Below are 15,564 nucleotides of genomic sequence, written 5' to 3' on the forward strand. Positions count from 1 at the left end.
AAAAAAAAAAAGAACATGGAAACATCCCAAATGTTCAACCACAAATGAATGGATTAAGAAATTATGGTACATTCACACAATGGAATACTATGCAGCATGCAGGAGCAATAACTTTGTAAATTATTACCTAACTTGGGAAGGACTAGAGAGCATTATGCTGAGTGAACTAATTAACTCAGTTCCATAGGATAAATATTGTATAAAACTATTATTGTAGAATGAGTATTAGGATCCAGGAGGAGTAGGAGGGTCTAGAAGCAGAGGGATGTGGATGTGCAGGGGGCAGGGGGATTAATCATTGGGTTTTACAATTTGATGGGGGATGAAAGAAATGGAAAGAAATTATTTGGATTTGTATTCCAGTTTTAAAAATAAACTATTAGAAAAAAATTTAAAAAAGAATTAGATCTCTTAGTGTCACTGCTTGCTATGAGTCAGAGAGCTGGACAATGACTAGGGATGACAGAACGAGAATTGATGCCTTTGAGCTGTGGTGCTGGAGAAGAGTATTGAATATACCATGGACTTCCAGAAGAACAAACACATTCATCCTAGAGAAGGTGAATCCAACTTGCTCCTTGGAGGCAAGGATGCTGAGAGTTTGTCTGACATACTTTGGACAAGTTGCAAAGAAGGACTGGTCCTTGGAGAGGGACATCATGTTTGGAAGGGTAGAGGGATGGAGAAAGAGGGAGAGACCATCAATGAGATGGATTGATACAGTGACTGGGGTAATGAGGGTAGGTGTGTCAGAGACAGTCAAGTTGGCTCAGTATAGAGCAGATTTCAGGGCTGTTGTACATAGGGTTGTTATGCGTCCCAGGTCACTTGACGGCACATAATAACAACAGTGACTAGTGAATATGAATGAGGAAAGAGAGTCATAGCAGCTGCTGGCAGCTCTAGTTTTTTTCATGGCAGTTCCCTATGGACATTTGTGTGCCCAAATCCAAAAAGTTCTAAGAGGCTGACAAGGTAGATAAGTGTGGCAAACAATGACTGAGCTATCTGGAAATTGAGATGGTGGATAAATGAGTGGGTATTGTTTTGGCCTCAATAAATTGAAGGTCTTGTATGCTATTTGTTGATACTTCACTATTCTAGAAGAAAAGGTAGGGAGAGAGTTCAACTGTTAGGCTAAAACTCAACAACACAGACACGTACGGTTGACTTTGAAGGAAAGGTTATGCTGAATTAGGCATGAAAACAAGTGTTTTAAAAATTTTCAAGTCATTAAAACATCATGGATGATTAATGGGGAACTTACTTGGTGTATACAATACAATAAAAATACAATACAATACAATACAATACAATACAATTACAATACAATACAATACAATACAATACAATAAAAGCTAACTAACTGTTCCTTAAGTTTCTCGAAACATGCTTTCTCATCACTGCCCCGTGTCACTACAATGTGGGAGGGAAAATTGTGGGAATTTTGGAGTGTAGGGGACAAGGAATTGGATACAGAATCCTGCTTACATTAGTGAAAAATTCTATTTTCTGCATCCACTGGGTTGCAATGCAATTGCGGAGTAAAAATCTTTACTAAAATGCTTGCTCTTTCCATTCGTGAGACCCAGATTCTCATTAACATGGTCCAGGACTCTTTTCCTGGGAAAAATGAGAGATAAGAGGAAAAGCTAAGGGACTATTTGAATGATCTTTTTTAGAGGAGATAACCTTTTCTCCCATTGCCCTTGATTTGGCCATCTGGCTCTGGGAGTTTGCTGGCGAATGTTCCTTGACTGTAAAATTGAAATAGCTGATTAACCTCTCTCCTTCCCATGCCAGGCTGCTTGCTATTAAAGTGCCTATTAGGACCCGTTTCTGAGCATCACTTCAGCTTTAGCATAGGTGATGAAGGAGCATGGGCAAAGTCAACCAAACAATGAAATTCTACCAGGTCATCTCTCACTACCGTGACTTGATGTTCAAGTCAAGTTTAGTGAACCTCCCTTCACAGTCACTTTTCTATCACTGACCAACTGTGTCTTCAATCGGAGTGCGACTAAATGGCATCATGAAGTCCAGGTATGCCTTTGATTATTCACAATAGCTTAGGATGGAGTAAGTGCCCTTTCTCGCCACTCTCTGTCATTCTGCAGTACCTTGGAAAGCCCATGATGCCTTATTTTCATATGAGCCAGTCAGGCAGCATAAGTTGGGCTGACAAAAACTGTCTGTGCGTAGTTAACAAGTCTCCAGAAGTTCCCAACACTGGATCTTAAATAAATAATTTCTCCTCTAAAAATACCAACGTGTGTGTGTGTGTGTGTGTGTGTGTGTGTGTGTGTGTGTGACATTCAATACTTTGTGATTTGGGTAACAATCTGCATTTAAAAGGGAATGGAGGAATGGGTGAGACTGCAGTCATTGGGAATCAAACACGCACCTGTAGGATAATGTTCGTTCACTGGCCAGTTGTCCACCTGAAGCGTAGCATTGCCACCGTTCCTGGTGAAGCGCACCACATGGTACTTCCCATCATTGACTGGGGTTCTCTCCTCTTTGATAGAGATGTCAACTGTGCCAATATTGAAGACGACTCCAATTTTCCCCTGTTCCTATGACACAGAAACACAAAAGAGCATGGTTACCACCACCAACAAGGTTTTGTCCTTTTAAAGTTGATCCTGCAACTAGAAATAAGCCTCTAGGTGCCCAGAGGGAGCTGTCGGCATGAAGTTATTAACAGTGTCCTACATTTCTCCAAGGGCTTTTATCCTGAATATAAAAACCAATGGTACAAAGCCATCCAAATTGCTCTCCCAGGCTGCACTACACAGGTTACATCATTCGATTGCCCTCAACAGATATCAAGGCTGGGACTACAGAGCTGTTTAACTACTGGGCAGAGACACTGCGAAGTTATTTTCTGCAAGAGGAATTATGTTTTCTCGTATAGGCTTATAAGACACTCAACCCTAGATCTCCTCACAAGTCATATTTAAGAGGAAAGGGGAAGTGTGAGTTTGCCTACAGGCTTTGGATTAATCAAGGCCAAGGATAGATTTCGATAGAAGCTTATGGGTAGAGCTTAATTAGGAGGTAACGGAAGAAGAGCTAGACTTCTAGGCCAACTCCTTTCTAAACTTTTCACAGGTTGAAATCATACCAAAGAGGCATCTTGAGTGTAAGCCATTAACATCAAGCTGGAGTTTTCAAATCAAATGCCATCTACCCTTCCTCTATTTACTTCTAAATTTAATCCAAAGGAGGATGTAAAATTCACTGCTGTAGCTTTGTGTCGCAAGGCAAAGAACTACTGTGTCTCACAAAGACTCATGAACAGCAGAAACAGAATGAATTTCAGAAAAGTCACTGTGTCAATGAAGATGGATATTATGGTGATCAGTGGGAGTGCGGGGGGCAGGAAGCGATATAATCTTTCTTCAGGGATTCACCAGTGAGCACCGAAACACAGATAATAATCCTACTAAAACACTCACTGCTCTCCTCTCACAACTCGTCACCATGAATTCTCCAAATTAATATTCATACATAACATGAAATTAATACTATTAATCAGATATAATCAGCCTTGATCAGTCTCTTACTACAGCTTTTTCACACTGCAGTATTATGGTGGGTGGGCAGGAAATAACAGCAGAGATTTTTTCCAGAATTTCTCTAATTGCATAGCTTATTGCCTGGGCACTAGGGTAAGAATTCAAGGATAAAACATGCAGTTGTGTTTCTGATATTCTGTAAATTGTAGATATTAGGGATGGTTGAGTAACCTCCAACTCAGAGTAACTCAGCGTCAACAGGAGGAGGAAACCCAGCTTGATCCTGTGCCATCCTTCCTCTTTCTACCTTGTCTGTCACAAGGGTCTTTTTTCCTTTCTGTTGACCTTTCTACTTTTTCCAACCATGACATCCTTTTCTAGGGACGGGCCATTCCTAATGACATACCCAAAGCATATGAGATAGAGTTTCACCATCTTAGCCTCTAATGAGTCTTCGGGTTACCCATCTTCCAAGACAGACTTGGTTGTTCTTTTGAAAATTCATAACATAGTCTGTAGTTATTGCAATATCAAATTCAAAGGCATCAATTTTTCTCTGTTCTTGCTTATTTATTGTCCAATAAACATAATATGTATGCACATAGCCTCTGTTCCTAGCAACTTCCAAGAAGAAAAACAAAAACAAAAAGACCAATGAGAAAGAAGAGAAAGAGAAAAATCCAGAATCTAAAAAAAACTCATTAGGAAAGATTTGCTGAATCTCAGATTTAGTAATTCATCTTATATTCTCCTTCTTTTCCCCCCATTTGATATACAGGTATTATTAGGTACCTTCTAGGGAGCTCTAGTGGCCTAGTGGTAAGGAGCTGTGCTGCATTTATTCCTAAAGGCACATGGTTCAAATCCACAAGCTAGCTGCTCCCTGGGAGAAAGGTGGAAAATCTCCTCCCATGCAATTTACTGCCTCTGAAAACTCACAAGAGGATCAGTTAGGGCTGATTCTGACTCCATGGCACACAACAACAACAACAACACCATGACTACAGGAATTCTGGTGGCATAGTCCACAGTGCACAAACAATATTGTTAATCAAAAGCCCTTGTCTCTGTGACAATTCCAATCCACTCATCACTTTAAGGGAGGAAAAAGTGTGCTCTCTTCCAATTAAGATTTCTACCCTCAGAATCTTAGAACTCACTCAATAGCACTGTGAGTTGTTGAGTTTCCATGACTGACATCCTACTATCTGTTTGCCAGTTTGTCAAATTGTGGTGCCTTGTATGTGACTGTGCTTCTGAAAGTAATGCAACCATTATTTAAGAACCAGCAGAGAAATGAATCCCCAATAGACAGTTTTCAGTAGAGCTTTCAGACCAACTTCAATGAAAGGCCTCATAATCTACCTCCAAAATATAGCTAGTGAAATCCTCACAGTTCATAAGAAAACAGTGTTAAAATTAATTACTTTAGATGCAATACCAGGAGGTAAGGATTACTGGTGGAAGATACTAACAGTGTTTGGAAACGTAGAGAGCCAAGAAGGGCGTGGGAAACCCTCCTAGCTGTCAAGATGACTCAGACAGTAGTTTTTCCTACTGTATTTGTTGTCGAGTGTTCTCTTGAATTAATCATGACTCATAGCAAATCTACAAACAACAGATCTAAATCTTACCCTATCCTGCACCATCTTCACAATCTCCACCAATCCCGAGTCCAGTGTACAGTCACTGGGCCAATCCATCTCACTGACAGTCTTCTCATTCTCTGACCTTCTGACCTTTCCAACACACTATGTTTTTCCAAGGACTCGCTCCTCCTAACAACATAGCCAAAGTATGTGAGACAAAGTTTCACCATCCTTGTCTTTAAGGAGCCTCCTGATTTCATGTCCTCCAAGGCATTGTTCTTTTGGCAGTGCTCTGCCTCATTTTGGGCACGTGGCCAGGAGAGATTGGTCCTTGGAGAAGGACATCATGATCAGAAGGGTGGATGGACAGTGCAGGAGAGGGAGGCCCTGATGGGATGGATTGACACAGGGCGATGGGGTTTTATGTGTCAGAATAGTGAGACTGGCTCTAGACAGGGAAGGGTTCAGAGCTGCTGTACATCGGGTCACTATGCATCGCAGGAGACTCAACCAGTAACATTCTGTGACAGATTTGGAAGCAGGAGTGGCATCCACTTCCTAAACAACATACCTCCAGAAACTCTATGAACTTTGATAGATGTTGGTTGTTGTAGAGGGGCTTCAGGCCTTTTGTTCGTAGGGTCGCTATGAGTCATGCTCAACTTGAAGGCAACCAACAACGTATCCAATACTCTTCAAAACAGCACAGTTCAAAGGCATACATTCTTCTTTGGTCTTCCTTCCTCAATATCCAACTTTCAGATGTATATGAAGTAATTGAAAAGACCATAGTCTTCAAATTGGCACATCCTCATCATTTCATATTTGAAAGAGATCTTTAAAGCAGAATTTCCTAACACAATGTCTTTTTATTTCTTGACTGCTGCTACCATGAGTGTTGATTGTGAGTCCAAGCAATGTAAATGTTGTACTTAAGATCACATAATCCGAGTGTATTGTAAACAAGACTGATTAATGCAGAGATTATAGCACTGAGTTTCTATTTAGCAGCAGTTTTGAATATTTTGTAGACCAGGAAGGATTTTGTTGTGTTGTATACAGAGTCACTGAGACAGAACAGATTCAATGGCATCTAACAACAATTTGATGGCAGCTATACCTCTGTCTGTTTACCTATGACATCAATGAACCAATCTCCAGTGAGATTTTAGGCACTTGTTTTTCATATAGTCCTGTATATTTACATCTACCAAAGCCAGATTTTTCTGAACTTCACAATTATCCTTTAGCATCTGAATGTATCGTGTGCTTCCTAATAGATCTACCTTCCAGTACCTTGATCTTTGAAGGGACTCCGCAGTATCAAGGAATGCCGAGATACAGCAGACAGCAGACTTTTCTGTGTGGCTAGATAATGTGCGATACATATTTCTATCCACCACTTACTGTTCCCCGGGAGAGGTACCTTCTTAAATGGTGTATGCATGAATTCACGCATTTTTAAGTGTATTGCCTGTGATCGCTATAGTCTCCATTTCTCTGATGTTGCATCTCTAAATCTTAACACTTAACAAAATATCTGGTATTAAAATAGGATTCATGGAAACATGAATCTGATAAGATTTTCTGCATCTCTCATGCCCACAGTTAGTAGTTATTGTCAATAATTCAGCACTACCCCCTAACTGACCCTCCATTCTTGATGCTGAAAAACAGAATGAAGAAGATTGCCCACCTTTCTTGAGTGAAGCCATTGATGAGTCAAACTGGCAGTGAGGCATAATCTTTGGGATAACAGTGCGACTACCTAAAGAATATATCAATGCCCCTTTCACACCCACAATTAACATTATTCTGATTCATTTCCTTCTTTCTCTTTGATTCTAATGAGATTCTAAAATGTTATGATCCTTACTGAAAGGATTGACATTCATTTATAAATGTGCGTGCACGCACGTGTGTGTGTGTGTGTTGTTTCCTGATAATCCTTAAATCTAAATAATCAAGGTTATTATAACCTGAGTCATTATCTGTGTAGCAGAATGAAAGAACAGGAAGAGTTAAGGACCATGATTGCAGACACCGTCATTCCTCTGCCCACCCACAGCTGTGGACTGTTTATTGCCCCTTGGTTTTTCAATGAGAAACCTCTATATAAATCCTGGAAAGGACTACTGGTGATTCAATTCGTTTCTGAGTCACTAATTAATCATGAAGGGAGAACACTTTTAGGGGGACAGAGAGGACCTTTAAGCCAATCGCCTGCAGCTTTTCAGCTACAACAGTGGCAAAGTACAGTTCTGGTTCAGTGAGTTGACTGAGGAGAGATACAGTCTCGAGCAGATTTTTCTGCAAGATCCATAATAGATTCAGGGAGAAAAAAAGATCTAATCTCTGCTAGAATAAATATTTGGTCCTTATCTCAGGCACCACACATTTGGGATTGTAATCACTATTACAAAGAGATCTTAATCCTGCTAGAATGCTGTCAATGTCGGCAGAGACCCTTCCCCAGATGCTCCATTCGGTGGCTGCCTTCAGGGGTAAATGTGGCTGTTAGACCTCAGAAGTGGCCACACCACTTGCACGAGTAAGATTTCATTATTGCAAACTCCTCGTCATTTGTCATGGGACCACAGGGGCATTCTAATGTGTGGTTAACTGCTTTGTTTCAGTTCATTATGAGTCACGGGAAAGCTGTGGCACTTCCTCATAGATTTGCTGGGCTACAATCTATCTGGCTCAGCTGCCATGAAAATAAACTCAGCTGGTTCCGGAGCTCTAAGGAGTCCTAGTGGTGCAGTGCTTAAGCACTCGACTGCCAACCAAAACCTAGGAGGTTCAGACCCACTGGCAGCTCTGCAGGTCGAAGGTGCGGCAGTCTGTGACGATGCCAGCACTGAACCCCTTTGGGGCAGTCTTCCTTTGTCCCATAGGATAACTAAGAATTGGAACCAAATCCATGGCAGCAAGTGATTTTAGTGGCTTCCTGTCTCCAAAGAGCAGAAAATGTGAGGGATGAAGTCCTGGCTGTGGAGGCAGCCTTATCTGGCCTGGGGGCATTCCTTCCTTAACTTTTCAAGATGCATTTCTTAACATATATTATGGAGACCAAATACCAGCGTTCCCAGCTTCACAGAGGTGTTGCTAGTATAATATGATTACTATGACAACACTTAACCAAAAATGAAGCATTGCACAAATACAGGGATAAATGAGGTCAGACGGAGGAAGCACCCAATCACTAGACCATACATAATGCTCTGTGATTATTGGCAAAGTTAATTAGTTCAACGGGATAAGCATGGATTTTAGCATCACATGATCCAAATAATACCGCTAGCTCTAAAAGCTATACGACCTTGGCAAGGTCTTTAACTTCTGATTTCTTTTCCATAAAGGAGAAACGGTCAGAGGGAAACCAGCTGCTGTGGAGTTGACTCCAACTCATTCTCCATCAGGTTTGTCTGAGAACATCTGTGATCTGTAGGGTTTCTGTGGCTGAGTTTTCAGCAGTAGACCATCAGTTCTTCCAGGGTGCTTCTGGGTGGATTCAAACCTCCAACCTTCCAGTTAACAGCAGAGAACATTAAATGCCCCTGGTACTACAAACAATTAACACATTGGGCCACTAGCTGAAAGGTTGCAAGTTCAAGCCCTCTTAGAAACCCTTGAAAGAAAGATCTGGAAATCTACTTCCCCAAACCCAACCACTGAAAACTCTACGAAGCACAGCTCTACGCTGGCACACGTGAGGTTGTCACGAGCCAGAGTCTACTGCACGTTAATGATTTGGAAAGATAGGATGATGAGTAATTCCTTCCTTCCAATAATCTCATCTTTCGCTCATTGTGTAAAGTGTGAGCCAATTCTCAAGTGATCCTCCAGCAAGTTTCCAAGACTGTAAATCACACAGGAAGAGACTGTTTGGCTTTCTCCACTGAGATATCAGTGGATTCAAACCATCAGAGTGGTAGAGCCCTTCGGCGAGCAGCACAACTCCCTATAGACTGTGCTAACAGAGCTCCATCACGAGAAGCACATTGTCTTTAGATGTCATCAATGCTCAGCAACGCTACGAACAGCAGATCTGATACCTGCCCCACCCTGCACCACCCTCATCATCCCCGAGATGCTGCAAGCTGGTGTTGGAGGAGGATACACGTGTGAAGCCTGTGGTACAGGGCTGTGCACGCTCTTGGACTCCAATCAATACCAGTCTTTTTGGTTTCTTATCTTTCATGAATGTAGCTAAAAGCAGAGCCATGAACAGTGGAAAGACCGGCTTGGGGGACACCGTCATCAAGATAGAGTGTGAAAATAAATATAAATTCTATTAAACAGAACAATTTTTTTCCCCAGAAAGTGTTTGCGGGGTTGATATCCTGTCACAGTTTGGTAGTTACTATCTCCACATTCCTCAGCGCCTTGTATAAACTTCTCCAGGACAAGCAAAGTGTAGCTGCAAAAACAGCAGGGCTATAAATTTTAATAACTCCACACCCATCACCACTAAAGTAGCAGTAAGGCAATCGTTTCAATCTCTGTTGTTCCTTGATATTAAAAACCAAGACAAGTGCTAAATCAGAAGATGTTACCAAGGATTCCTCAAGTGCATTCAGAGGAAAGGGGATGGGGAGAAAAGTGAACAGGAGAGAAAACAGCTGTCTTGAAATAGCCAGTCAGTCATTCTTCATCAGGAATGACTGTTTGGGGCCCACCTGGTTCCTCAAATTAGGCCAGCCCCACCTTTCTGATCCCAAATCAGCCACAGTACAGTTATTACTGAGGTGGGGACCCAAGAGATGCTGCAAACACCAAGGTCAGACTTTGGGAACAGAGATGTGCAGGAGCAAAGAGAGATTAAAAAAAAAATCCTGAGGAATAAAGGCATCCATCCCTGAAGGCAAGCTCTTCATTCATCCTAGGGTGCCCCCAGGGAAGGCAGAAGGCACCATGCTCTATTTTAGAAAATTGCAGCTGACAGAAACAAAACGGAGAGTTTCAAATAGACGCCTGGAGACGTGCAATGGAAGTAGTTCTCAATACCTCAACTGCTGGGCTTCCCACAGAATGTGTTAGCTTTCCAGCGAGACAATCACACAAAACAAACACTTTCCAAAGATGCTGCTTCTGGCCCCCAAAACGGCAAGCCCTTCCAGACCCATTTCACACACATTCTGGATCACCAAGTAAGGAAGGAACTAATCAGTCACATTCTATGGAGTATTTCTGGTTCTCCCTATTCTGAGATCACGCCGAGAGAGAACTCCTGGTGTCGGGTGTGGCTAGTGTATGCGTTGCCAGCTACGCCTTGCAGTGAGGATAGCACCAAAAGGCAGCTGGCAATGGACACAGTATGAATGACAGTGAAGCTTAATTATTTACTTTATTTACTTGTTTTATGCCACCGAGTGTTTGAGGCTACTTCTTAGTGGAACACAACCCAAGTTACTTTGACGGACAGATTAAGTCTTCATTAAATATGTTGAATAAAATGAATTTTTAATCCTCTCATTTTTCTACAGATTTCAGAGAGAGAGAAAGAGACAGAGACGCATGCAGAGGGAAAGCCAGATAACCAGGGATTTGCAGGACTAACACGGGACATTTTTAAGACTAGAATCCAGAGCTTGTCTAACTCTCCAATTGCCTGACTCTGGATTTTCAGTCACATATATTATATATTAAACTCGAATTTTCATATAACATGGTATACATAGAACATTAGTTATTTTATATCTGATTGTGGGTACCTCAAATACATAGAACAGTAAATAAAAATAATTATAATATATGGTTTTTATTGAATAAATATTAATAAAATTCAATAGCATCAGAAATGGAATAGAATTTGCATGCCCAAGGATAAAATAAATAGGCGCTCAAATATATTTATATGGGGAGCTCTGCTGGCCTACAAACCAAAGGCAGGTGGTTCAAATCCGTCAGCTGCTCTGTAGGTAAAAGATAGGCAACCTCCTTCTGTATGATTTGCTGTGATTGTTATTCGGTAATGCAAAGTTGGGCCAACACATAGCTAACTATTCAGTAGGTTTTCAGAGGCTGTAACTGCACAGGAGAAGATTGCCCATCTTTCTCCCACGAAGCAGCTGGTAGATTTGCACTGTATGCCTTCGAGTTGACAGTGCAACTCCTTACCACTAAGTCACCAGAGAGCCCTTCCATGTGATTTACAGCCTCTAAAAACCTGCTGGGGGATCAGCTGTGAGTCAGTTCTGCCTCAGCAGCACACAACAGTATCTCTCTCTCACACACACACACACACACACACACACACACATACACACACGGAGCTCTTGTCAACAATCTGCAGAGAGCAGCACTGTTAGCGGAAAGATCTCGCCTCTGGAGATTCTAATCCCCCAGGCACCTTAGGAGAAAGATAAAATATCAAGAATCTTCCTCAATATGATTTCCAGCCTCTTAAAACCTGCCAGAAATTCCACTATAAATTAATCCCTACATGAAAATACTGCAATCCCAGAAGTAGCTAAGAATACGCCATCCCCTTTTCCTTATGAATCAGGGTGAAGTCTCTCTCAGGGAGGAGTAATAGGGAATGGCAAAGGACACACTGACAAAGGAGATGAATCAGAACTGGCTTTGACAAGCACTGTGGCAATTGGACAATTAAAACAGACATGGGGGGGGGAGAAGAACGAACTGGGGAGGAGGGTGGAGAAAACAGTGCAACAATGAATGAATGAAAACCCCAAATCTCTGTAAATGTTCATTAAAACGGATAAAATTTAATAATAATTAAAAAAGAAGGAAAAGAAAAAAAATAAATAAAATTAAAAAAAAAAAACAAACACTGCAATCCCAAGGGCACACAGTTCAAACCCAGGCTCTGTGGGAGAAGGATGGGCAAACTCCCATGCGATTAACTGTGTCTGAAAACCGACAGGAAGGTCAGCTATGGGTTGGTTCCAACTTGATGGTACACAACAATATAACATATATATAAATTATATATTATGACAAATATGTATGTCAAATGCACATATTTGCCATGACTCTTAGGAACTAAATGTGTTTCAAGACACAGTCTTTAAAATCCAAAGAGATGAGGCACGGCCATAGTGGTTCATTAGCTAATGTGACCTGTGAGACTTTAGCGAGGTGAGGCTCTCTCGATCAAACATTGCATTTAGCAGACAACACACACTTTTCTTTATTGCTATGACGTCTGTCAGTGAAGATCATGATCATCATGATCTTCATGATGTGCGTCATCATCTTTGCAAGGTCATGTCCTCCTGATCTTGAGGTAGACCAACTCAAAGTCAGTAAGGGCTGCCTGAACTTCCTTTGTGTGGACCGGCACACTCTTAAGGGCTACAGGAGATGGAAGAGACACAGCGTATTCCTAAGACGGAGAAGATGGAGAAGAGTCGTCCAAACTAACAAAATCCCAGCAGCGAAGTTTGCACACAGTGAGGGCTTTCATCATCACCTCATGACAATGACCTAATCTCCTTGGCTGTGGCAATGGGCGGGGCTAAGTCAGCTCTGAGTTAGAGAAGTCTCTGAGAATGATTTTAGGCAGAAGACAGGATGGAGGCAGGTCTGTAGCATTTTGGACATTAGATCTTGAGTATATCTAGGGCTCAGGCTAGCTATATAAAAAAATGATGATACCATTAACAGGGACAACAGCAGCAATAGCCTTATCTGCATCAACTGAATATGGAAATAATGACATTTTTAGAAATGCTCAAGTGCCCTACAGAAGGTAACATGATAATGATAGTGGGGTGTGGTGGGCGATAACACTGATGGTGCTGGTGGGGATGTCTGGGTGAGAAATTGTATCGCTGACAACAAATGAGACAGAGCATTTTTATCCTCCCTGCGGGACACCGATCTATTTGAAATGACTGTCTCCCATTCAAGATCATCAGCTCCAGGATCTATATAGGTTGTCCTAGAAAAGTCACGTTAAATGGCCTGGAAAGGAATTCTATTTTCCTAAGCCTGCGCAGGCCACACTGACCTTTGCACCCACCCAGCCATCTTACCTCCTCCCCTCCGCCTGGCCACAGTCATGCGGGGACTGCTGTTTTGTGGATGCCTGGTTACCAGAGGTCAATCAATTAAAGCGGATTAGACCCACAGCCTCAAACACTAACAGAGGGCCAAGAGAGATAAGACTGATAAATAGCTCCAGACAGCTCCATCTCTACCTCCTAGCAAAAGGAGAGGGGGAAAAATGAGAGCAAGGATGACAGCTCAGGGCAACAGGAGCCTGACCTGGGGGGCAGAACAAAAAGGAAGGGCTAAACAGCTGGGGCAAGTATACAAGATGCAAGTCGGTGCCAGGCCTCTAGCCACCCACCACAGATCTGTGGCCTAGACCTCCACATCCCTCAAATCCACTCTGAACATTGACTTCACACCCACAGACACCAGTGTAGCACTGCTTCACTTGGTAGTTAAGTTTGACTATAAAATGAAAATTAGAGCTCATTTCCATAGGGACCCCAGTGGGCCAAGACCTAGAGCTCTCTCCCAGCAGGGCTCAGGTGACAGCCAGGGGCAGTGCTGACTGCAGCCTTGCACAATTTCCCATAAATATCTTGCTTTAGTCTCTGTGTCTTCATCAAAGATGAGGAGCCATACGGTGGGCTCAGAGATGAGACCTTCGGCCCTATGGTCATGGTTGTTGTTGTTGTTGTTGTAATGTGCCATTGAGTCGCCTGTGACTCATAGCGACCCTATGTACAACAGCCCTAAACTCTGCTCTGTCCTGTGCCAATCACACTGTCTCTGACACTCCCATCCCAATTATCCCAGTCACTGAATCAATTCACCTCATAGAGGGCCTTCCCCTCCTGTGCTGTCCCTCCACCCTCCCAAGCATGATGTCCCTCTCCAAGGACCTCCTTACAACATGTCCAAAGTATGTTAGATGGAGCCTCAGAATCCTTGCCTCCAAGGAGCCACCCAATTTAACCCTTTTGCAGGATGAATTTGTTTGTTTTCCTAGCAGTCCATGGTACTCTCAATACTCTTCTCCAGCACCACAGCTCAAAGGCATCAATTCTCCTTCTGTCTTCCTTGGTCATTGTTCAACTCTCTGATGCATAACAAGTGATTCCAAAGACCATGGCCTGTATCAAACGCAACTTAGTCTCCAGAGAGACACCATTGCTCTTCAGTACTTTGGAGAGGTCTCTAACAGCAGATTTTCCCATGGCAGTATGCCTTTTCATTTCCTGGCTGCTGGTGCCGAGAGTGTTGACTGTGGAGCCAAGCAAACTAAAGCTGTGAACAATATTTTCAAAATTTGGAGATGCATAGTAAATCATGTCTAATTCTTCCAGAATGGTTTACACCTCACCTATACACTTAAAGCAATGTAATCCCTATACCAGCAGCACCAGCTTCACCTTAGTCTGTTGGAAAGCAAATGTTCAAGCTTGACCTTTATACCATCGAGCTGGAACCATCTCTTGGCTGACCTTCCAAGTAGTTAATTGCATGAGAGAGGAGATTATCCATCTTTCTCCCACAAAGCAGTTGGTGGATTCAACTAGTGTGCCTACAAGATTGCAGCACAGCTTCAGTGCCACTAGGTTACCAGAGCCCCTTTAAGAGGCTTTAAATCAGAAACTCAAGGGTGGACTTCTCCAAACTAGCCATCCAGTTGATTTCAGATCCTGGCTAATGTCTGGGACTCACAGCCTTCCATCAGCATCTTAACCACTAGTGCAGTAGCTCTGTGCTGGGAATGACGGCATACCCTGGGGATATTTGGCAATGTATCGAGACATTTTTTGTTGTCAGACTGGAACACTGGAAGCAGGGAAGAGGACAATACTATTGATAACTTGAGTGAGCAGAGGCCCAGGTAGTATTACATATTCACCAAATTATAGGGTGACTGATGCAGCAAAGACTTACCTAGCAAAAAATATGAACTGTTGAGAAACCCTGCACTGGAAACTACCTAATAGGCTCATTCTCATTCAACAAATAGCCATAAGGAATCTAATCAATGACAGAAAGTATAAAATATATATATATGCACTGGAAACTACCTAACAGCCTCATTCTCATTCAACAAATAGCCATAAGGAATCTAATCAATGACAGAAAGTATAATATATATATATATATGGCGTCACTGTGCAAGGTCACCTCGGATAACAGCAAAGGAGTCGTCTTCCAGGTCAGACACAGCGAAACCCAGCCAGAGAGGGAGGGGAAGGCGTCACTGGGCAAGGTCCTCGGGCCAGAAAGGAAAACATAATCTACACAAGAGTTCTACAGGACACGTCAACTTCCTTTGGAGACAGTACAACTAAACTTAAGAGACACTGGTCAAAAGAAAAATGTCAGCAGTCGATGTTTTTGGAATCACAGAAGCCAAGAAAGCTTAAGATACAAGCTGTCAGATCATGGGTTGGACAATGGAAGATATTTTCTTTTTTTTTTTTCGATTGCAATTCATGTATTTATTATTC

General features: G+C 42.3%; 1 protein-coding gene across 7 annotated transcripts in view; it reads right to left on the reverse strand.

The window, feature by feature from the left end:
• The window catches only part of NRXN3 (neurexin 3), a 2,203,380-nt gene that overhangs the window by 261,566 nt on the left and 1,926,250 nt on the right, over positions 1-15,564 (reverse strand). For all 7 annotated transcript variants that reach the window (XM_006884638.1, XM_006884641.1, XM_006884639.1 and 4 more), the window contains one exon: positions 2,405-2,576. In XM_006884638.1, the coding sequence (XP_006884700.1) occupies positions 2,405-2,576 (172 nt within the window). The remainder of the gene's footprint in view (positions 1-2,404; positions 2,577-15,564) is intronic.

This window comes from Elephantulus edwardii, unplaced genomic scaffold, assembly GCF_000299155.1.
Source record: "Elephantulus edwardii isolate Elephantulus edwardi_28Jun2011 unplaced genomic scaffold, EleEdw1.0 scaffold00037, whole genome shotgun sequence".
NCBI lineage: Eukaryota > Metazoa > Chordata > Mammalia > Macroscelidea > Macroscelididae > Elephantulus > Elephantulus edwardii.